Source organism: Tachypleus tridentatus, chromosome 8 (genome assembly GCF_004210375.1).
Source record: "Tachypleus tridentatus isolate NWPU-2018 chromosome 8, ASM421037v1, whole genome shotgun sequence".
In the NCBI taxonomy this organism is placed as follows: domain Eukaryota; kingdom Metazoa; phylum Arthropoda; class Merostomata; order Xiphosura; family Limulidae; genus Tachypleus; species Tachypleus tridentatus.
Window position 1 is genome coordinate 106,833,477 of NC_134832.1, and position 25,375 is coordinate 106,858,851.

The following is a 25,375-nucleotide window of genomic DNA, read 5'->3' on the forward strand; positions in this document are numbered from 1 at the left end:
CACACAAAAAGAAATCAGGATTGATAAATATAGATATTTGTTTGACATCAATGTTCTCTTCCTTTTCTTCATTTTATTTGTATTTTTGTTAATAAACAAAGGCTGTGTTAATAAACATAATAATGAGAAAGTGTTCATTGTGATAAGCGAAATAATAATTTGATCTAAGTAAGAGTTTTCGTTTTAGCTTCCCAATTTGTAAACTTACGTGTTAGAAAAAGAAAATTTATTTTTTATTACGTTAAGAGTTGGCTGGAAATTTTAAAACCTGAATAAAGCAGAAATAGTTGGCATTCAAGTTAAATGAATAAGTGAGGAGTAACTTCTAAATTGTAAAATAACATGATGTTTATGAACAACAAAAGCTATATTGGTTCATGTCGGCTGTTCAGCTTCTAAAATTTTAGTTCTACATAAAACGTATATAACACACATATGTTTTATTTTAATAGTTTACCATAATTATAAAGACAAGGCCTGAGGTTTAGAAACTAAAGAAACCAATTCCAACGTCTGTTTTGTATTGTGTTAACAATAACATTAACCATTTTACTGTTGTAACTTTCAAGTGCTGGTAATATTACTGTTACAGAGTGTAATACGATTACTGTTGCTGATTATGTAAGTATTTTTGTTACCAACGTTATTACCAGGACTAGTTGTACGAGAGTATTATAGTGTACTAATACTAGTGTAAAAATTAACTACTGGCTACTGCTAGTGAAATGTTACTGTAACTGTGTTTGTGTCTTGAACATAAAATTAAACGTTTATTAATTTTCGGCTATCCACGGATACAGTATAGGCTTTACGCTGAATACAGAAATATGAAAATAGGTATTAGAAGGCTGCTAGTAATTCATGATAATAATAATGTTAAAAGTATATTTGACTCTCGAAATAACGCTGTCAAATAACGGTACCATTACTACAGTATAATATAAGAGCGAGAGACAGGGTGAAACCTGGTTTTCGTATATAAATTATCTGAAAAAATCTGTGGAAAAAAATTCACAGTATATTGAGTTTCAGAGATTTGCTTTTGTTTTACAATGAAGATAAAACAAAGTGATGGATTTTTATTTCTCAAAAATTTGTAACACTTTTTGTCACTGGAATGATTATGTTATTCATTTCTTTTTGTTGTGCTTTGGTCTTTATGGTTAGAATATATGTGGAATTTAATGCACTCACCCTCTGAGAAAAGAAAAAATTAATGTTTAGAGAGTCTTTCATTATTGTCTTAATCTGTTATGAAGTTTTGGCCTTCAGTACTATTGTCCCATGGTTGGGACAGCAGTAAATCTACAGACTTAAAATGCTAACATTCACGGTTTGGTTCCTTGTCTTGGACAGAGCAGGTTGTCCAATACACATACCACTACTGCCATAATTTAGTTATAATTTTAAGTGGAGTCTAACCAGTAATTTTACAAATCTTAAAATTTAATCCATACATTTTGTTGTTTTTAAAATACAGCACAAATAAGTCAGAAGTCTTTATTTATATTATTGATTCCCAGTATAAACTTGTAAACTTTAGTAAGATCACCTCTTAGCATTCTTTTATCAAGATAAAATAAGTTATCTTTATCTATCCCCTATAAGATAATTCTTATTAGCCTTTTTTTGAGACACTTTCAATAAGTCAGTTCCTTAAGGAAACCAAAACATTAAACAGTATTTTAAGTGAGCCCTAACTATTAATTTCTGTCAATAAATAATTCAATGCCTTTGACTTGGTCATAAGGTCTATAAATAGAGGCTAAAATTTTATTATATTTACTATTAGTACAAGCAACAGGGCTATGTTTCATTTGATTGAATTACTTACAGTATCTACCATGTTGCCCAAAGTATTTTCATTAGTAATATTACTTAAGTGGGTTCACATCTGTGTTGAACATTTGGTCCAAATTATAGCTTAAATTTCTTACCTTCCATGTGTGATTCCAATTATATGTATGAAGATGAATTGTATATTTGTTTGCACTCTTAACTCTTTGAGCCTATTGGGACAATATCAAACAAAATTTATATCTTGGTACTATGAACTATTGGGAATGTCCTAATGGTATGAAAATTGAAGTTGACCCAACCTCTATTTTGTAAAGCCTGTTGGATAATTACTCCCAGTCTATTTGGTCAATATCTAACAATCTTGGCAGATTGATGCTTTAGACAATGTTGAATATTCTAAAAGGATTCAAGGTCAAAGTTTGAAAGTGCTGATTTTTCTTAAACAGCCATGGTTTTTTAAGGGTGAAGTCACCTCAGAAAATGATGTTTAACTATTAGATTATCACATGAAAAAGAGGTATTCCGTGGTGGCACTTAACAAACGAATATGCTTGAAACCACCTGGAATAATTCCACTTGTTTAGCTAAATTGTTTATATACTTCTGTGTCATCTCTCACCTTAAACAAACAAAAAGAATGAAAATATAAGTTTTATCATTTATTTATAACTCTATATAAATGCATTATCCAGTGTATGAAAATATTATGTTTACCCGCTGATTACAGGTAAATTTTTGAAATCAAAAACTGCAAAATCCAGTAACAAAAACTAACAATATTAGAATTGTTAGAACTAGTGATGTTAAAAATTAAATATTTTATCAGGGTATATAATTCTAATAATTTTAAACTTGTGGTAAATCTAGTTTGTCAGTCATTAAAGTTGCAGAGCAGGATTGAGAATATTAACAAATGTATATAATAATTCATAAGGATTCTGTCTGTTAATATCAACACAGCAGATAACAAGTGGTTATGTTATACATAAAAGCTACAATAAGTGTGCATCTAGCTTTAATGTTTCATGTCCTAGCTAAATATAACAACTATGTAATGTACTATGTTGACATTATTATTTAAAACTGTAAAAGCAAGATTAACATTTAAAAAAGTATCAGTTACGAATGATAGTGTGGTTAACCAGTTTGTCATTGTTTGTTAATGTCACTCATAACGTGCTGGTTAAGTGTTAAATAATAGTGTACACAGGACTGAAAATGAGGTGCTGTCACTTTGAATCCCATTATTTTTGTAATTTGTTATGCATTCTGTTATTATATTCATAATATTTACCCATACATATTTTTAAGTGGAAGTACATTAATAACTGTGTAGTCTGTTGCAGGTAAAAAGATAATTTAGGTGGTAATAGAGAGCAACAGAAGGTTTTGTTCTTCACACTTCTTAATGATAACTTAGATTAATGTACTAGATAGGTGAGTTAGTTGTTTCCTTCTAAAAATTAATTTTTCCAAACCTTTTGATTGTGTTTCTTCACTGAGTCAAAACTGTGAATCTGAGGGCTAATGACTCATGGCCTATTGCTACAAAAGCACACACTGAACTTTGGATTTGGATTTGTTGGTACACTATATGAACACTATTTGAACTTTCACTACCCATGAAAAGAAAAAAAAAAAGACAAGGCCAAAAGGTGATGATGGTTGCTGTTAACTATCGCCTTTCTTTACAGCCTGTAAGTTCAGAATGATAAAACATTTAAGGATTATTTTCCTGGTGACTAAATCCATCTATTTTATGACAGTCACAAAAAAATGACTATCCTTAATTCACAGTTAAAAGTTAGGTAAAATAATAATATACACTTTTCTGGTCTGTAAAGTGTTCTTTAAAAGCAAAATTTAATACGATAAAATGTTATGTCAGTTGGTTATTATGGAATTATTAAATTACAAAGATGGGTTCAGTTTTGTTTAAGCAATTAATGAAAAGTTACAAAAGCAAATTCAAAGCCTAAATTTTTTAAACCAGTAGGATTGTGATATTTCTACTTTATCCTTGAAACTCACCCTACACCAGTTTTATTGCTATGCAAGAATTTATGGTTGGCCCCCTCACATTTTTGGAGATTAAAATTAAATATAACGTGTAAATGAAATATCATATATAATAAATAGATTTTACTCTTTGAAAGCTATCACTTCTGTGAAGGAACTAACCTCCATTGTTGATGACAGTAACACATTCCATAAGCTAGTCCCTCTTTTTGACAAATAAATTTTTCCTCTATTACATTTTATTAATGCTTGTGGGAGAGTAGTATTATTACTATGATTAAAAAAATTAAGTGTGGTTGATGATCAGTTGCATTGTGTGTTGTTTTGATCCCATCATTACAGAAATAATAACACATTGAAAATTATTCTTTGGACTGTGAATTATAGTGATGGAAAATTAAGGGTAACATGAGTTTTAGATTTAGAAGTTTATATGTAGATGCAGAATTGTTCAGCTTAGTTATGAACTTGTAGAATGGTATGCATATTTATGTGGTATATGTACCTTAATTTTTTTTCATTTTCTTAGTTATGAAGGGCTATAATTAAGAAAAGAAAAGTGATTAGTTTTTTATCAAGGATGATCTCAGGTGATCAGTTGAGATTTTCTTATTTGTATTTATATTTGTAGTCTGTAGCTGTGTGTAATCTCAGTACAGTAAAATGCACTTTATTTGAGGAATTTCATAAACATTAGTTTCTTCTTTTTTTTTTTTTATTAAGATATGCGTAACTACTAACATCATAAGAATGTATATAATATCTTTTTCACCTAACGTGAAATTTTTATATTAAAATTCAAGTAATAAGTTAGACTTTAATTTAGGCCATTTTCCTTTGTAGTTTTAAAACATAAGGAGAAAGTTTGTATAGTAATAAAGCAGATCAGGGATTATGTTTGAGTGTTCAGTGTTTTGTTTTTAGTTGATTTCTTCATATACTCGCTGTATTTTCAAACAGATCCAAACATTTTCCACAAAATATGGTTTTACCAAACACGTGTATTTATGAAGAACTGGTGTGTTTTAGCATTAAACAATATGTTTATTTATGCTTTAGACAAACTTTGTTTTGAAATGAAATACAGCAGCTCTAATAGTTGCCATTACTATTAAAAAAGTTCAAAATAATTTATGTACAAAACTGTCAATTCACCTGCAAAATGATTATACTCATAAGTATTTGCATTTTTTTTGTCATTTCTGACAAATACAGATAACATAGTAAATTTTTTCTGCATAAAATGTCTGTAAAAAGTCCAGGACTTTATATTTTATCTTTTGCTTCAGGACACAGCTGTATTTATATACGAGAGATAAAAAGTGATGTTTCACATATGATTTTCAGTTACATAAGTAGCAATCATTATACACATCTAACTACTTTAGTATGTCTTTTCTGTCAGAAAAAAAAAGTTCTATAAAAGCCTGACATAACTCAGTATTCAATGCGTGCAGTTAATTGGTATAACTGATTATCTATGAGCATTGTGATGTGAAATAATTATGTGAAGTTATGATGGAATTGATTAACGTCATGAATGTAACCAACTAATGTTTCCAAATATTGCTGTTTTTGATTATTCTAACTATTCAGTAAACTAAGTTAAGATCTGATTGACTACTTGAAATAAGTGGTTAGATTACACAGACCTGTAAATTTAAACTTCATAAAAGTTGTTTTGGTTTTAATAATAGATTTATCCATAATTCATCTATGCAGATTTAAAAAAGAATAATAATTTTTTTCTATCGTGTAAGGATTTCTTTTATGAATGGGGAACAAAAACAACCCTTACTCAAATTGTTTACTCCAAAGATATTTTATTATTATTATTATGTTTGTTAACAAAAATGCAAACAAGTTGAGGAATAGAGAAGAAAATTGATGCCAAATGAATTTGCATCCTCATTTGTCCTGTTTTTATGTGTGAGAAATCTACATCTTTTAATCTCAAAACAGTGTTTGTGGTCTTTTTTTTTCATTGTATTACATCTGAATCATCTTATTTGAATGAGCAGCAGCAGTCATCCATCATGCTGATGTGTTCCACCTTCCCTGATACCTCCTCTCCATTTCTTTGATGTCTTGGTGAAAGTTATTCCCTTGTTCTTCTCTGAGTATAAGAAATGAACTTTTGAGCTTGTATTACAACCCATCTCTTTGAATTTAACAAGTATGTTGTTGATATTATTTTCAAAATTTGGGGCCTTGTTGTTAATTTCTCAAAAATTGTCTATAACACCTTTTTTGGCTTTCCTCTTATTCCTTGCAATCTGTTCATTTGACTTTAATTTCCTAACTTGAGGCCCACCAGAAATCTCTTCCTTACATTTAACTTTTGAAAGAGCTGAAAATGCCCCACATACATTCTTTAATCAGTCAACATATTTGTCTAAAGCCTTTACAAACTGCTTCATGAAGCTCAGTTATATGTTAAGTGGAGGTAGTAGGACTTTCGTTTGGTCGACCTTTCACATTCACTGTTTTATTATCTTGGTACCAGGCTAACTATGCATGGTCATTTGTATAACCAGATTGTTGACCAACAACACACATACAATCTCTTAACTAACCAATTATGTTACTTGTACTTGACTCTCAGATATATTCATACATTTCCCTCAAGTGAACAAAAAGAACAATAGGAAAAAATGTAAATATGTTACATTGTGAAGGAGAACACCTTTTAGACTTCTTTTCAAGGAATCAATAAACAATTGGTTCTCACTTAGTTCATAGGCTGCAGCTTCTAGCATTGGTATTAATTCAGCAATATTGTTTCAATAAACCAGTGAATCTTCTTGTACAATGTATGGTATAAACACTTTGTCACAATTTTTTTGCCTTTGTCTCAACTTTTTGACATAGACAGTGCAGATCCTCCAATTTTTATTCCAAATTAAGTGTAATTCAGTTTTTTGATCAATTTTGTAAAGTTTTGCCTTTGGTTCTTTACAATGAATTTATCAAAATGTAATAAATATGGTTGGGTCATTTACAATGAATAATTAATATTGAAAAGAAAAAAATAATGTTTCAGGGCACACACAATCAAATATTATTCAGAAATGACATGTTATGTGGCTGTTAAGCTTTTATATACTAGTAGCATGTTTTTTGTGAGTTCTAGAATGACTGATTGGTTTAGAGAAATTTATAGTTAGTGATTATCAACAATTCAAGCATAACAAAATGTGATCTGATTTTAATGGAAATGCTTCATGCATGTAAAGGTGTGTATGCCATTTTGTGAAAACTTTGTTTATAGAGAAAAATGGATATCATTTTCAGATTCATTGTACAGGAATTACTGTAGAACGTTAAAATTTCAAGACAATAAAACTTTCGGGCATGGGTTGTTATTCTAACTATCTAGTAACTGAAATATTAACATTATGGATTGGTGTCATAACTCATGAAAATAATCAACTAATCAAACTTAATTCCATTTAGTACTGTTTTTGATTATTTCAGGTGTTCAGGTGATTGAAATATTTCCATTATGTTTGTTTTTGTTAAGCAGTTTGTGACATTATATATTATTATTTTTATTCAAGTCAAGGGAATAACTCATTATTTGAATTAAAGTGATTAACAAGCCTGGCAGTTAATTTATTAGCAAATTTCACTGATCACCTAGCTCTACTAATACAGAAAGTGTCAGAATGTTTACAGATAAATCATTCTACCTTGTTTATCTTTACCAGAGCTATAAAGTTTTTGTTTTGTATTTTAATAATAAATAAAATGCTGTTCTTGAATAAATGGCCCAGCATGGCCAGGTGGTTAGAGCACTCGACTCGTGATCTGAGGGTCATAGGTTCAAATCCCCTTCACACCAAACATGCTCACCCTTTCAGCCATAGTAGGCATTATAATGTGATGTTCAATCTTGCTATTCATTGGTAAAAGAGTTGGTGGTGGGTGGTGATGATTAGCTGATTTTCCTCTAGTCATACAATGCTAAATTAGGGAAGGCTGGTGCAGATAGCCCTTGTGTAGCTTTGTGTGAAATTCAAAACAAATCAAACCAATCTTAAATAAATATTTTATTTTTCTGCTGTTACCACAATATAGTGTCCAATTCAAGAAGTAGAATTTTGATTACTTGTTTAGAAATTATAAATTTTTGAACACTGGAGAGAGAGGTTATAAATGTTATGATGCAGTCAGGAATATATTGATGTGATGGACAGTTACAACAATTAGATATGGGTATCTCCAATACAGAATCATGTGGCACACCACATGTTTTTTTCTAATCTTAATACTCTGAATTGTATAAACAAAAGCTGATATCTGTTGAGGAAGTCAGTTTTGTACTTGATTTCTAATGTTTTCACTTAAACCTATGTATATATATATATATACACACACACACATGTATATACCATAAAAATCTGAATTTTGCTCATAAAATAGAAAATGTATTGTAACAGAATTTTTATGATAGTTTAGTAGAACTTGTACATAAAAATCAAAATATATTTTATTTAAAATGTTATTTTTCATTGTAAGTTATTGATATATGTGAATGTTATAAGAATGTTTCTAAGGAAAAGGCTACAAGTTTTTCAGCTTATTAAATTCATACATTTATTTAGTGATTAAAACAGTCTACTAGGGTGTAAAAGTTAATTAAATGTAGCCCTTTCCATCTGTGATATTATCCACTTAAATACAAAACTAAAAATTCACTCAATCATTATGCAAATTGTTCAAAATTTTATAACTACCTGTAAAAGTTAAAAATACTTTTGTCTAAGAATAAGTCTACAATTAGGCTTCTAAGACAGAAATGCATTATCTTGAATATTTAATTTAGTTGTTCTAACTTTTTTATTCCACCATACATTAGAGTTTGGCAGTTAGTGAAGCTAGCAAATGATTTATTTTTCGGCTAAGTAATTGGTAACATTCAGGAAATTAATTATTATCATACATGACTTGGATAGTTAATATAATGTTTAGGGACAATAAGGGATCTGTTGGTCCATCAAGGTTAGAATAATCAAAATAGTAATGATTGGAAACAGTACTATTAATTAATTAATTATTTCATGAGTCATGCTTTGTCATTTAAGCTTAACTTTAATCAAAAGTAGTAAGAAGTGACAATGTAATATTTTGATTATTTGGATCATTGTATAATCAGGAATGCTGACTTCAGCTAGTTATTTTGATAATTTTAGTCCATTCAATTGTGATCTTTACTAACTTGTTATATTATCTGTAGGGAATTGAATGAGTTACCTACATCTACAACATAAATGAAATGTACAGGAAGTTTGTTAATATCCTTAATATTTATGATGCACTTAAATGAGTGCCCTCTATTTCCTTTATGGTCTAAAACAGGGGTGGGCAAACCACGGCTCGTGAACCACATGTGGCTCTTTGACATATAATGTGCAATTTCCACGATTGCGTTGGCTGAGCTTCTTTTTGCATCACAAGTAATATAAAAGGTAAATAACAAATTTTCAAGCTTTATAGTTATTTACCATGTTTAAGCTGAGAATCCACTGGATTAAAAGGTAAGTTTAATTTTCATGGTGAGTAAATATACTTAATAATTTAAATCCTAATTTTAATGCTAGACTTCAGTCAAGGATTAAAGAAATTTCGGATCAGCAAGGATTACAGAGGAATTGTATTGGAGAATCAGTAATCCTACAAGCTGGTGCTGACAATGTTAGTTTTGGTGGGCGTGGCTTGTGATCCCGTGATTGTTATGTGTGTGGCTGTGTTGCAGGCAGTGAAATTAGCAGAGTGTTAGTGTGATACTGGGTGCTGTAGAGTTTGGTTGCATTGCACGTGTTGGAGCTTATTGTTTCCTTTCACTTTAATTTTTAAGAAGTGTCAGTGAAAATTTTGTGAAGGAAGATGGCATCATCAAATTATAAGAAGCAAAAGCATGAAGATGAAAACAGAAATTTTAAGCCAGAATGGGAGGAAGAATTTTGCATTCACCATTGAAGGAGGTAAACCTTTGTGTCTTATCTGCAATGTGTTACTCAGTTGTTACAAAGTCAGTAACTTGAAACCCCACTATGAAACAAATCACAAAAACTTTTTGTCTGATTATCCACCAAAATCAGAATTATGGAAAAACAAGTTAACTATGTTAAAATCACCACTAAATAACCAGCAGACACTGTTGACACCGTTCAGTAGGGAGGTTTATACAACGAGTGAAACTAGTTTTGATATATCGTGAAATATTGCTCATGCTAAACATCCATATTCTGATGGTGAATTTGTTAAGAAGAATATAGCTGAAGTTGTTGCAGTGTTAGATCCATATAACACAAAACTTCAGTGACTAATAGCACAAACACAAGCTTTATGCTACACTACAGAGAGATGTGTCTCCCATATCAGTACTGATATTGCAGGCAAAATTCAAAATGATTTCAAGAATTCCCTTGCATTCAGCTTAGTCCTTGATGAATCAACAGACATACAAGTCAATCCTCAACTGGCAGTGTTTGTTCATTGTGTTTCCTCTGATGTAATTGTGAAAGAAGAGATATTGGACTTAGTGGCACTAAAAGAAATAACGTGTGGTTTTTACATTAAAAATGTGATTGACAGAATCTTAACAAATACTGATATTCCACTGGATAAACTTATCAGTGTTTCAACAGATGGAGCACCTGCAATGGTGGGGAAAAATGCAGGATTAATTGCACTTATTAAAATTTTTCCCTTTTCATTGCATATTGATCATGAACATTTGGCAGCCAGATTCTTCAAGTATGAAGATATTATGATATTTGTTCTTGAAATTGTCAATTTCATATGCTTAAATGGGAAGATCCACCAACAGTTCAAATATTTTATTGAAGAACTGGAGCTTGAAGATAAACTTAGTGATGTCTCTTTCTACTGCATTATGAGGTGGTTGTCAACCAGCTATGTCTTAAATAGGTTTGTGGATCTGTTGGAGCCTATTATTACTTTTCTTGAAGAACGGATTTAATGTTCCCTACTGATATAATGAATCATGTACAAACTCTCAACTTGGCACTTCAGAGGAAGGATAAGATTGTTTCTGATATTACTCAAACAATTTTCATCTTTCAGCATAAAATAAGACTTTTTCAAAGAGGCATGTTGTCAAGAAACTTCAATTTCTTTCCCAATCCCAAAAGGAGAGTAAATACATTCCCTGATATTGAAATAAAAGACCACAAACTGAAAGAATACAAAGATAAGTTACAAGGACTGTTTGATAATTTCCTAGACAGGTTTGAGGACTTTCAAAAGCTGAAGTCCTGCTTTGCATTTCTTGTAAATCATGGTTGATGTGATCAGTGATGGTTGTCCAATTCTCAAACCTCTGGTTATAGAATCATCTACTGTGGAAATGGAACTGATAAAACTACAGGAGGACTTGGGTTTAAAGATGATTCATACATCCCATTCTACAACTGAGTTCTGGAAACAAGTTCCAGAAATAAAATATCCTGAACTGAAGAAAACCAGTGTGCAACTCATCTCAATTTTCAGCACAACATACTGCTGTGAATCACTGTACTCTGTAATGAAGTTTGTTAAGTCGAAGCATCATGCAATCCTTACAAATTAACGTCTGACAGAACTAACTCGTACAGCCTTGACAATATATCGGTTGGAATTTCATGACTCACAACCAAGATGGAAGCTCACAAGACTTTTACTAGCAGTAAATAGCCTGATAATTATATCAATGTCTGTTTGTGTCAGAAAAATATTGTGATAAGACTAAAATTTTTTAAGGTGATATCTGGTTAAAATATTTCTAAATTTATTGTTTTACATATTTTCCTCCATATTTTAATCAGATATTTACTAAGACAAATAAATATTATTAAAAATATCTGTTTTTACCCATTTTATTTTTGGCAGTCTCATTTAATGTTAATGAAATGCAAGTTTGAATATTTTTCTTATCTTTCCGTAGTTCATTACCTTATAAAAAATGCTCAATATAGTTAAAACAATAATCATGCAGGATTGTAAAACCATTTGGTGTATATATATATGTGTGTGTGTGTGTGTACTTTGTGTTATTGAAACTAATACAAATTAACAGTTTAAAAACTACATATACGAATAAATATTATTACGTTCATGTTTTTATTAATATTTTATAAAATTTATGTAACAAATGTACGTGTAACAATAAAAATGTGTGTATAATATTTGTTCATGTCTTGCAGCTCTCATACATCTGAAGTTTATTGTATGTAGCTCTTACATTAAGCAAGCTTGGCCATCCCTGGTCTAGAAGAAACATGGCTACCCTAAATTTTTAGCTTTCTCATAATATATTGTAAAATGGACTAGAATGCTGATAAAGATAGGAATTTGTATATTTTAGCTGCAAATTAGATATTCTGTTGTGTTGTTATGGGAAGTGACTTTTAGAAATATTGAATGAATTAATCTTTTCTTTTGTAGAAAGTTAAGAAATTCAAGGTTGTTGAAAATTTTTTTGCTTGGCCAATGATACATCCTATTAGAAAGATGCTGTTTCAACACCTTGTTCTTACATACATCAGAGATTTTCTTTTTATAGGGCCTGGGGGAGAAGCTCAATTCTTCTTCCCCTAGGTTTTCTAAATATTTGAGGGTTTTCAACCTTCTTCGGTCATTGTCAGGTTCACAAAGAAAGAAAGGGGTAACTGACCAGAAGTTGACCACATGTTTGAAAAGGGTTATGTAACTGTGTGTCAGAATGTAGAGGACATGCTTAGATATATAATTTTATATTATTTTATTATTTTTAATATAGGTATAAAAGTGTTTCTTTGTATTGGTTTATAATATAAAATTATACATTCAAACATCTAAGCATGCCCTCTACTTTCTGACACTCAGTTACACAACTCCTTTCAAACATGTGGTCAGCTTCTTGTCAGTTACCTCTTTCTTTATTTGAGGGTTTTGTTTCTAGATAACATTTGTTGTGAAAAAACTAAATACCTTAAAATTATACATTTTAGATGTGTAATAAATGTCTTATGGAATACATCAGGATGAATACATAAAATCATATAGAAATCTCTAGTACCCTAGATATTAGTACCTCTGATTTTTTATTTTTTTTTATGTAATCCAGTTGCGAAGTTGGTAAGTTATTATCTCAATCTTAGTAAAGTTGACTTCCAGGAAATGTAAGGAACATATTTCATGTGAAAATTAATGGGCAAGTGTCGATGAAGTCTATATATGCATAATTTTGACTGTGTTATCTGAAAAGTAACAAACAGTATGTATCCATTCCAAAATTTTGCATTCTATAAATTAAGGTCTTTTTCGTAAATACAAAGATAGGAAAGTAAAATACTAGGTACAAATGAATTAAAAACCTCCATTTACTGATTTATATTAATGTAAATGATAGTGTGAGAGAAAAAGTAATTTAAAAGAAAAAGAAGAGGTTTTTATATAGGAAATCAACATCAATTCTTCATCAGCTCAGTTTTATCAGTTGTGAAAAAAGAAAGATAATTTTCAGATGTGTTGTATTTATATCACTTTTAAAAGTAGTAGTTATGGTAACCTTATAAAAGTCTGGTGAGGCCTCCATCTGGAATAGTATTTATAATTTGTTTTCTTATAATAGGAAAAATAGTGTGCTGGAGAGAGAGTAGAAATTGGATCCTGAAATGGTACATAGTTCAGACGTTTGAGCTGCATGCAGATACTCTATTTCATTAATTAATTACAGCTTAAATATTAAGTTTTGATATTTCTTACCTGCTTGATCAAACCTTGACTAGTTTACAGTTTAATAGATTTTTATTTAATTATTTTTTTCTTAATGAATATTTCTTTGTTGTATTCTTATAGTATAAGCTTTTATTTTTTCTTTGTTTTTTTTTTCAGATATTTTTGCACCATATATAATGTTTCAAGAAAAAAGATTAACTCCTGCTTACATGTTATGCTAAATTGTTGTATATACACAAGGTAAATAATCTCTTATTTGGCAATTCACATGCATACTTATATATGCTCTAAAAGTACAGTGGTGCAATTTATTCTAAGGTTTATTTTGAGGAATGTTGAAAAACTTGTTTAATTATACACAATAACTAACCATATGTGCTTTTCTTCAATAACATGGTTACCTGTGGATTGTCCCTCGGTGTGGATTCCTGTACATGGTGAGGGGACCTCCCAGGGAAGGTTCTGTTCTTTCAGTTCACCTCTGGGATCTAAACATCCACCCACGTGTTTGGTGACCCATGAAGTGGAAGAGAGGATCCAGGTGGTTGAGAGGTCCAACCCTAACACAACACTTTGGCCTTGAATTCCTGTAGACGGGCAACCTTGGGGTGGTCCCCCTTAGGTCAGTTGGCTGGTCCACTTGGGCTAGGGTCAAACAAGTATTAGTGTTGGATGTTCTCAGCAGGTGTTGTGGACATTGTATCTGGTACTGGTGTTTGGGTATAGTTCTCACAAAATCCTGGCATAGCTGCAGTGTCCTTGTTTGACACTGTAGTGTGTTCCCTCATAGGGCTCCATGGGGGGGGGGGTCATTGGGCACCAAAATATTCTTTTTTTATTATGAATCCTCCAAATAAAAACTTCAATAAAATTGGGAAAAAACATTTTGTGGGTAAACGACCACATCTTCAAGATTCTGAGCAGCAATCTTCAACATCTGAAACACCTGTACCTCATTTTCTTATACTACATTCTCTTTCAGACAAACCTCTAGGGCATATGTTTCCCATTTTTATTTGGAAGAGACTAGAGAGACTTGCTGGCTCTCCAAAGTCAGTAAAGAAGCTTTATTCTTGTGACATATTGGGGGAAACATCCACATCTCAACACAATGAATTTCTCTTGCATTCAAAATGCGATTTGGGATACACCATTTGAGTTTAAGTCTCCTGCTACTTTGAATTTGTAAGGAGGAGTTATTGTTGAGAGGGATTTGAAGAACATCCCCAAGTTGGAGATTCTCACTGGTTTCTACACCCAAGGAGTTTCTGCAGTGAAGCATATTTCCACTCACAAAGATGGAATTTTGATGCCAACCAATGTCCTCATTCTGACATTTACATCACCATGTCCATTTGCTGTTGTTAAGGCAGGTTATCTAAATTGCAGAGTATTACCATACATTCCAAACCCTTTCAATTGTGTCCAGTGTCAGCAGTTCACTCACTCAAAGACATCATGTTGTGGTTCCTTGACATATGCTCATTGCAGCGGCAAGGACCATGATGCCTTCGAGTGTAAAACGGCTCCTCATTGCATCAATTCCAATGGCTCTCACCCATCCAACTTTCATTATTGTCCTAAATTGTTGGAAGAAAAAGAGGTGCAGTGTTTGAAAATGATTCAAAACATTACTTACCCTGAGGCTCTAAAATTACTGTCCACCACTTTATCTTGGACATATACTCCTGCACTTTGTTTCACTACTACAGTGAGAGTGCAGACAGATCTCTGTGCCTCAAAAAGAATTGTTCTCAAACCAAATGAAAAGTCTCTTGACCTCAGTGGTTAAGAAGTTGATGAATCAACTTTAACACCCTTATCTATCTCTAGCATACATTCCAACAAACCCCAAGATCCACTTCCTTTAGTTCTGGGTACAGGCATTTCCTCGGGTACATGTTTTTCTCCCATCACAAGATGCAAAATAATCATTCGTTCATGTCCTCAAGCACTGGAATCCTCTTCCAACAGCAAAGACCTGCCCAATCGACCCAGGGTAGAATCCATAGAGGTTGAAAGACCTCCCTCAGATAAAACCAATAAAAAAAAAGATGTGGTTATAAACAGAAGGGCTCTCCACCCAATTTGCCTACACATAGATAAAAATGTCCCCTTGATACAATGGAACTGTCGAGGTTTACGTTCAAATCTGGATGACATCAAAGCACTGATTGCTTCCTACCATTCTGTGTGTCTTTCCTTACAGGAAACATTTCTGAAACCTGCTGATACTGTTACCTTTTGGCAGTTTTTCTGTGTACAGAAATGACAAACTGTGTGATGGACGAGTGCATGGAGGGGTGGCACTGTTGGTTGGTCAGCATGTGCCCACCCTGTTTTTGCCACTCAACACACCTTTGGGGTCTGTAACCATCTGTGTTTCCTTGGGTCATACCATCACTGTTTGTTCTCTCTACCTGTCACCTGGAGAGAGATATGATCAATCAGACCTTGATGCTCTCATTGAACAGTTGCCATCTCCCTGTTTAATCCTTGGAGACTTTAATGGACATCATCCTTTCTGGGGAAATGCTAATATTGATGAGAGGGTTTGCTCTGTAGAGCATATGATCTCTGATTACAACCTTTCTCTTTTCAATACTAATTCTTATACTTATTTTCATGCACCTAGTCTGTCCTTTACTGCTGTTGATCTCTTAGTTTGCTCTCCTTCATTATTCTTCCACTTTTCATGGAAGGTTGACAATAATCCATGAGGCAGTGATCATTTTCCTGTAATTTTGAGAGAAACTGGCCATGGTCGATTTCACCTGACCTGTGTGCCCTGGTGTAAGCTGGATCAAGCAAACTGGCCCTCTTTCACCGCTCTTGCAGAACTTGATCCTACCATTGTCTGTAAGCCACTAATAGACGACTGTGTGGCAGCAGTAACTGACTGTATTACACAGGCAGCTGCTCAGTGTATTCATAAAACCTCAACACGTTTTCCACAATATCGTCGCCATGGTGAAATCTTGTCTTTCACATGGCACAGAAGGCTCAAAAATGGGCTTGGGATACTTTGTGTAGGTATCCCACACTCTCCCACAGCATCACTTTCCAGCAGGCCCATGCACATGCTCGGTGGGTAAGACATCAAAGCCAGAAGGACTATTTAATTACGTTCACAACTAGCATATCTTCATCCACCAGTTCCAAAGTCATATGGGACAAGATTCAAAAGATTAGTGGACAATATAATTCTGTCCCTCTCTCAATCTTGCTCTCTCATAACCAGAAAGTAGCTGATATCCAGAGCATTGCTAATACTCTGGGTGAAAGCTTTTGCTGGGTATCTAGCACTTCTGCTTCTTCCTCCATCTTCTTAGCCATCAAGATTTGGGCAGAGCACTTACGTATTTCATTTTGAGCTGATTGTCTCTGTGACTATAATTGTCCCTTTACACTAGTAGAAATCAAACTGGCCCTTCATCGGTCTGGCAGTACATCAATCAGATCTATTAATGTATACTGTGAAATGCTATGCCACCTACCTCCTGCTTCTCTTGCTATCCTGATTGTTTTGAACTGAATCTGGAAGGAGAATGTTTTTCCTGATGCCTGGTACCAGGCTATTGTCCTACCTTTATCTAAGCCTGGGAAGGATCCCAAGATTCCATCAAACTACCATCCAGTTGCTTTGATGAGCTGTCTCTGTAAGACCTTAGAGAAGATGGTTAATGTTATTTTTGTTTGGTTCCTCAAATCAAACAATCTCCTCTTGCCCACCCAGTGTGGGTTCTGACAACAGCACTTCACCATGGAACCTAATTTGACTCGAAACATCAATCAGAAAAGTCTTTCTCAAATGACAACATTTTGTATCAATATTCTTTGATATTGAGAAGGCTTATGATACAACATGGAGGTATGGCATTTTGCGAGACCTCCATATATATGGGTTATGTGGCCATTTGTCCATTTTTATTAAAATTCTTTTAATGGACAGGTGATTCTAAGTTCATGTGGGTTTGGCACTTTCCCATTCTTTTCTACAGGAAGTTGGAATCTCTAAGGGCTTGAATTTTGAGTGTCACACTTTTTAGTGCAAAGATTGATGCCATCACTGAACAACTCCCTCTTACTGTTGTAAACAAGCTCTATGTTGACGACTTTTACATCTAATGTCAGTCATCGAACATGAGGTGTATTGAGTGGCAGCTACATTTACTGAAGTGCACCACATCAAACAGGTTTAACTTCTCTCTCTCTCTAAAACTGTTTGCATGCACTTTTGCTGCCAATGGGTTATTCACCCTGATCCTGAACTTTTTATCAGTGAAGTTGTGCTGCCTGTGGTCCCAAAGACAAAGTTCTTGGGGATTATCTTTGACCATAAGCTGATGTTTATACCACACATCAAACAGCTATGGGTCAAATGTACAAGAGCACTGAACATCCTCCATGTCCTTTCTTCCACCACGTGGGGAGCGGATCGATGATCTGTGCTAAAGATATATTGTGCTCTTATTCGATCAAAACTGGTCTATGGCTCTGTCAGGACCTTGGCCTTACAGATGTTGGACCCCATTCATCAACAAGGACTTTGGCTCTGCACGAGAGCCTTCCACACTTTCCCAGTTCAGAGCGTATACACAGAGTCTCATGAACTTTCTTTGTAACTCCATAGTTTGCAACTGTCTTTAATATAAGCTTCAAAACTTTGTTCCTTACTAAATCATCCCACCTGAGGTTGTGTTTTTTTTCCTTGGTGGACCATACATTTTCAGAACAGATGATCTGCCATTGCTTCTTTTGGCCTTTGTATCTAGATGCAGTTGAATGAATTGGGTCTGTCCTTAGATAACATTGCTGTATTCACTGGTTAGCCCATCCTACCATGGCTTCTTACAGTCCCTAAATATGACCTATCTTTAAGTCATCTGGGAAAAGCAGACACTCCCAATTGGAAATACTGTCTGTTATTTGCTGAACATCTTTCGGAACAATCATTCTGTTCCAATTTATACGGATGGTTCCAAATCAGGTAATTCTGTGGGCTCTGCCATGGTTTGTTACGGATCGGTGGTTGTGCGCAGAATCCCCTCTTCAGCTTCTGTGTTCACTGCTGAACTGTATGCCATATCTCTTGCCCTGGATCATATTGAAGCTGAGCAGTACTCCAACTGCACTATCTGTACTGACTCGCTTAGTTCTCTACTGGCCCTGGAATCACTTCACGTTGGCTCACACCCTGTTCTCGCTGATATTCAAAACCGACTGGCCCATTTCTCATTAACATCTACTTCTATCCAGTTTTTCTGGATACCAGGCCATGTTGGTATTTGCAGGAACGAGCTTGCAGACACAGCAGCTAAATCCATCTGCTCTGGCACTCTCACCACTGTGCCTATTCTGTACATTGACTATGGTCCTGTATTCAAGGCTCGGCTCTGTGTCAGCTGGCAGTCCACTTGGAGTGAGCAACACGACAACAAGCTTTTTCAAATAAAACCGTATATTGGGCTTTGGCCATCTAGCTTTCATAAGGTTCGAAAGGAGGAAGTCGTTCTAATTAGACCATGCATTGGTCACAGTTTTTTAACTCATCGTTTTCTTTTATCTGGAACAGTTGCACAAGTGTGTAGTTTGTGTAACACTCAAATCACTGTACGCCACATTTTACTTTCTTGTTATCGTTACGACTCTCAACGACAGCACTATTTTAAACATATTCTGTCCCAGGGTTTGTCTGTAACATTGGACAGTGTTATTGGTGATGGTGACACTGTCCACCTTGATAAAGTTTTTAGTTTTTAATGGCCATTAATCTTTTAATCTCATTTAAATGTTGGATATTTATTCATTACACCTTTTTAATTGTGGTTCCCTTTTCAGAGTCTCAATCTCTCTAGTTCAATTTGAAATTGGAAAATGGCCAGAACATTAAATCACTTGACACCAGGATTGGAAAGGCCAACTTCAGGTGACTAACACTGCTGTTTGAACTACCTGTTAGTTGTCCTGGCGAGTTGTTAGTACAATTTTGCTGCATGTCTTTTAACACTTTTATTGCTTTACCTTTTGGTACTGGCCATAATGACATATAACCTGGAACCAGGACTGGAAAGACTAACTTCAGGTGACTGATGGTGATTTTTGTACTTACCTGTTAGTCTTCCTGGCAGGTTATGATCATTACCATTATGCTACAGAAAGTCCTTTACAACTTTGTAGACTGGATGTCAACATTGGTTTTTTGCCATTTTCTGTTTTTAATTGCTGTTTTGTTTTTACTGTCATTTCCTTTTATGAATTTTACTACATTTACTTTACTTTTACCTTTTACTGGACATTTGGCTAATCATTATTACAATTTTGCTGTATGTCTTTTAATACTTTTATTATTTTACCTTTTGATAATGGCTGTTATGACACATAACCCGGAACCAAGACTGGAAAGACCAACTTCAAGTGACTGATGGTGATTCTTGTACTTACCTGTTAGTCTTCCTAGTGGGTTATGATCGTTACCATTTTGCTAGAGAAAGTCCTCTACAACTTCTCTTACTCTGTTGTCTCTCTTAATATTGTAGACTAGGTGTCAATGTTAGTTTTATGCTTTTTCTGTTTTTCAATAATGTTTTGTTTTACCTTCATTACTTTTTCTGTATTTTACTACATTTAATTTATTTCTACCTTTTTACTGGACGTTTGGCGCAGATAGCCTAGCTGCTTTGTGCCATAAAACACTAAATCAATCAATCAATCAACGTTAAAATTAACTATTAAATTGATATGTGTAAAGTGATTAGAAATTGTGTTTATAGGAAGTAGTTTAATTTTATTGTTATTATTATTATATACTTCATATTAATGAATTATTTATATGATGGACACTGTGTGTATAGTGTAAGTTTATCTTTTATTTTGAGGTAACTATTTTTTTCTTCTTCTAGAAATGAAAAACTAGACTTTTGGCTATGGTTGAAATATCTCAGCCTGTTACCACAAATTCCAACAATCAGTTTTCCAAAACTTCCATACTGGAAAGCAGTGGTCAATGTAACACTAAGACAACAAGTAATCTGCAAGAATACACATGTGGGTGGGGAGCTGCTTTCATCAATATCAGTGTTACTTTCCCTATTCATAAGGTCATCTTCCGGCAGATGCGAGATGGAGTACACTTTTATGATGCTATTCATCAGTTAAGACAAGATGGACTACATCGCCTGTATCGAGGCTGTTTGCCTCCACTTATTCAAAAAACTGTGTCTGTTTCTATAATGTTTGGAACTTATAGTGAATACAGTAACGTTTTACAGAAAAACTTCCCTTCTATTTCTCCGTTCCTTTGTTTAAGTATATCATCAGTATTAGCAGGGACAACAGAAGCAATACTTATGCCCTTTGAGCGAATTCAGACACTCCTGCAAGATCGAAACTATCATAAACAGTTCCATAATACCTTTCATGCATTTAGAGAACTAAGGCAATTTGGGACCAAAGAATATTTCCGAGGATTGTCTGCAATTCTTATGAGAAATGGACCAAGTAATATTATGTTCTTTTCTTTGCGAGGAAAAGTCAAAGAAACATTGCCCACCAGCAATTCATGGTTGGAGCATCTTATAATGGACTTTGTGAGTGGGGCTGTTGTTGGTGCCATAATCAGTACTATTTTTTATCCTGTGAATGTTGTCAAAACAAAAATGCAAGTTCAGTATGGAACTCGTTTTCTGAGCTTCTCTGAGGCTCTTCAATTAACTTATATAGAACGGGGTTATAGGGTCAAAAATATGTTTTACGGAGTTCATATCAACTATACAAGAGCCTTATTCTCTTGGGGTATTATTAATGCTTCTTATGAGCTTTTGAAAAAGGTATTTTACCCATCATCAAATGCTAGATATACAACTTAATACTGCAGAAGTTCTCACGAACTGAATACTGGTGAAAACCATTCAAAGTAACTTTGAAAAATTTGATGCTTGCCTAACATTATTTCAATTTTAACTGCAGGTTGTAATTTAGATAAGGTAGTTACTAACAAATTGGAAGTTTAAGAAATATTTTATCTTTACATGCTATGGAATGAAATGTACAATACATGGATTGTTTCACAAAATATTTTGGAGTTCTTTTATTTTTTTTAATACTCTGGGATTAAAAGTGAGTTGTTGTTTTTTTCAATATTTTTGTTTTACCCTATTAAAATTTTTTTAGACATCATCGGTAAATTAAATAAAGCTAATGACACATTAAACAAATTAATGAAGTTCATAGCACTATCCAGTCTTTTTCATTTAATTCATATTTCATACTTGATTGCCTGCAACTGTGATATGGGTAATTGCTTGGGAATTTTTTACTGTATCCAAGATAGGCACTATATTTCTCAGCCTTCCTTTTGTAGTCTTCAAAATAAAATCAAATACATTTTTAATCTTTTATGACTTTTATAGCTCAACCTTCTCAAATTATCTACCATAATTGGCCCAACATGGCCACATACTTAAGGTACCCAACTCCAAAGCTGCGGGTTGTGGGCTTGATTTTCTATTACACCAAACATGCTCGCCCTTTCAGCCATGATATGCATTAAAAAAGTGACAGTCAATCCCACTATTTGTTGGTAAAAGAGTAGCCCAAGAGTTGGTGATGGATGGTGATAACTAGCTGCCTTCCCTCTAGTTTTACACTGCAAAATCAGGGACAGCTAGTGCAGATAGCCCTTATGGAAATTTGTGAGAAATTCAAAACAAACCAAACCTACCATAATTAATTTTGAAGCCTATATTCAGTTAGCTATGAGATACCCTTACAACAACAAATATGAGAATACTAGTTTTTTTAATCTGTGAATACTTATTACATTTTATTGATTTGCTTTTTTCAACAGAAAAAAATAAAATTAGTCGAGAAAAAATCCATACACTAGCCTTTATTCATTACCTAGAACCCAAAAGGGATAGCATTTCTGTCATGTGGTAATAAACAGTTGTGATTAGTTACCACTAATCTATTACATCGACAGTCAAAACAATAAAGATGTAAGATTAACAATCATGTAACTGTGTCCAAATAACTTTGGAATATCCTTATTTGATGATACTCTGATACATAAATATCCTACAAAAAAAAACCCTATAAAGAAGTGGAACAGTGCTTTTCAATTATGTAAAGATGCTTGATGTTTAAGATTAATGTTTTGTATGGAAAAGCTGAGAAGTATGCATTTGACATTTTTATTATTTTATAAATCCTTCTTTGCAGTTTCTCCGAATACATCACTAACGAATACTGGATATATGTTAATGGAGAATTTTTATATTCATTCTAATGTATTGTGAAAAAAAAATTACACATAGGTTTAAAAATAAAGTATTTATGCGCATTATGTATAAGTAACCCTAGAAGTAATTATAACAGAGGTGTTAAACATTTTTCGTTTTATAATTTCCAACTACAACAATTAACATATGCGTATTCTTATTATTAAAAGTGTTTGAATATTAATTACTTTTTCAAACACTTTTTAAGTTCAGCTTGGTCGAACAATTGAAAATAAGTATAAGTCAGTGGTATTTTTGTATCTTATTGGCATGTGTAATTCTTATAAAAAAAAGACCTTAGTGTGTTTTAACATTTTTTTAATATATCATTTACGTGAAATAAATTATTTAAAGCAGTATTTAAGTATTATTTAAAACAAATTAATAAAACGAAAATAGACTAAGTAGTCTCTTCTTGTCCCGCCATCTAGTGAATATAAGTAGCATTTGTTGAATTACAATATAATGACTCCCCATTGAATAATAAACTTTTCTTGGGTAAGCATTGTTAATTTTGTCATCATAAAGTAACAACATAAATAGTTATTAGAAACTGTGCTTTCACTCTTATTACACCACATATCTCTTATTCTTTCTTTTTATTGGGGATTATACTTTTGAAAGAGATAATGAACTTGTGTTCTCATCACACACAATAACAAGGGTGAATAGCTAACAGGATGTAATATTTGTATGATCATTCCCTGTTTGTTCATAATGGCTTCGTGGTCTCGTAAATTATTTTTGTCCGGTCTAACAAGCCTTGTTTTTCTTCGAGCCTATGAGATTCAGCAAATGTCGGATATTAGCTTCTCATGTGAATTGCGAATGAAGAATAATGTAAATGGTAAGACTATTAACGTAGACATTTTCATAATATATTCACATGTAATTTTCTCTTTATTAGGTACGCAACTGTATATTAAGTTGTATGTTTTGGTGACAAGTAGTGATGTTGGTATAATTTGGTTTTCGAGTTAATAAATATTTTTGGAACACTACCTAGGAAGTTTGAAATTTATAAATTTATCTGGATCAGGCAAAATTAACGTATTATGAGTAAAATTAGTTCTCAAAGGCTAATTACCATTTTATCATTAAACTTATTACAAAAGGATTGATCTAGGCAGATACAAAACTGGAGTGTAATGGAAAAGGATTAGCGTTTCACATATCATACGGGATTGAGATCGTTATGTTAAAGCGATTTGCAATACGTAAATAAGCAAGTCATGTGACAACTTTGACCTTTAAAACCTCCTGATAGAACGTCATGTAAAGAATTAAATTTTTACACCTTTGTGACGTCACTAAAAATCGGAGTTGTAAAACTAAGCGTTAATGATGATTATTAATGGCATTTTTGGAAAACCTGTGGTTAATGAAACCGAAAGTTTAAGATTATTTTATTCATGCATGAATGCATTTTTGCTTAAAATTCGCCAAAATGAAAACTTTGGTTGTTGCTATGGTTTAAGTTTCTATCGTTGTGCTGGTATTTGTTTAGTACTCTGGATGGCAACTTATTTTTCATAGCGGCCACAACAGTGGCTAGTGAAAACAACGTTGACCACACTGTTGGAAAAAAAAAGAAGAAAGATGTTAGTTTAATCAAAATAATTGCATTTCAACAAATTTTCAATGTGAAAATTGAAGGGGGTTTTCATCAACAAGTTTCGTGAAATTGGACTTAATATCTATGCTCAATGAACATCTTGGCTCTGCCTATAAATTTATATCAGTAAGCCAAGATCTGTACCTGGACTTGAGAAAATCTACCGTAGAAAATTTTGACTCGCACGCCCATGTGGAACCAAACATGGAAAATAATTATGAAATTGCTATCTTTAAATTTGTAAGACTCATTTATCAGAATAATGAGCCACATCTCTTTGATAAATCGTTTATGTTTATCTTTTATGTGTTTTACACTTTGTAGGGTAAGCATCTCGTCTTCAAATCTACACTTATCCAAAGACAAAAGTAATGTAATTTCCTTACTGAAATTTCCTAAGTCAAATTGAAGTGGATCATGCAAAAATTCAAATATCAATTTCAAATTTTTAAATTCGGAGAAACGTGATTCAAATTTTTGATCCAGTCTACATAGATATCATCTTTAGCATTAGAAAAATCACAGCCCTTATTATTTTCTAGAAAAGTATTCAACTTTGCAAAAAGTGTCAAATCATTCTTTTGTAATTGTTCCGCAAGGAGGTTTAGCTTTAATTTAAATTCATGAATAGACTGTGAGCCATAATATTGCACAGAAAGTGTAAATCAGACTACCATGACAAAGTTTCAATTTCAGGGAATCTTTCAATCTTACCTTTTTCAACAAAATACTCATTAATTTAAGGAGTAAACCGTTTCAAGACTTTTCCTCTACTTAACCATCTTACATTTGCAAAATCAGCAAGATCATCAAATGTAGTCACTACTTTTCTTCAAAGACTCAACAAACTATCGATGTATGAGAGAGCTTTCACTTTTAAAATAATTCACAACTTTTACAACAATGTCCATCAAATTTTTCAGTTCATCACATT

The 25,375-nt window shown here is 33.0% G+C and overlaps 1 protein-coding gene across 19 annotated transcripts; it reads left to right on the forward strand.

The window, feature by feature from the left end:
- The first annotated feature begins 278 nt into the window (after positions 1–278).
- On the forward strand, positions 279–21,684 carry LOC143223149 (mitochondrial nicotinamide adenine dinucleotide transporter SLC25A51-like). 19 transcript variants are annotated; one of them, XM_076450695.1, is made up of 5 exons: positions 279–621; positions 9,181–9,290; positions 13,439–13,484; positions 13,702–13,785; positions 20,448–21,684. In XM_076450695.1, exon 5 carries the CDS (start codon positions 20,472–20,474, stop codon positions 21,411–21,413), a length of 942 nt encoding a protein of 313 aa, XP_076306810.1. In that variant the 5' UTR covers positions 279–621; positions 9,181–9,290; positions 13,439–13,484; positions 13,702–13,785; positions 20,448–20,471; the 3' UTR covers positions 21,414–21,684. The 19 variants fall into 19 exon arrangements, with proteins under 19 accessions (XP_076306810.1, XP_076306803.1, XP_076306819.1 ...); XM_076450693.1 differs by lacking the exons at positions 279–621; positions 13,439–13,484 and adding exons at positions 666–837; positions 4,349–4,409; XM_076450694.1 differs by lacking the exon at positions 279–621 and adding an exon at positions 666–837.
- Positions 21,685–25,375: the final 3,691 nt, after the last annotated feature.

What these genes read in the sequence shown, in the direction of transcription:
- LOC143223149 (XM_076450695.1), top strand. Translation starts at nt 20,472, where the DNA reads ATGGTTGAAATATCTCAGCCTGTTACCACAAATTCCAACAATCAGTTT.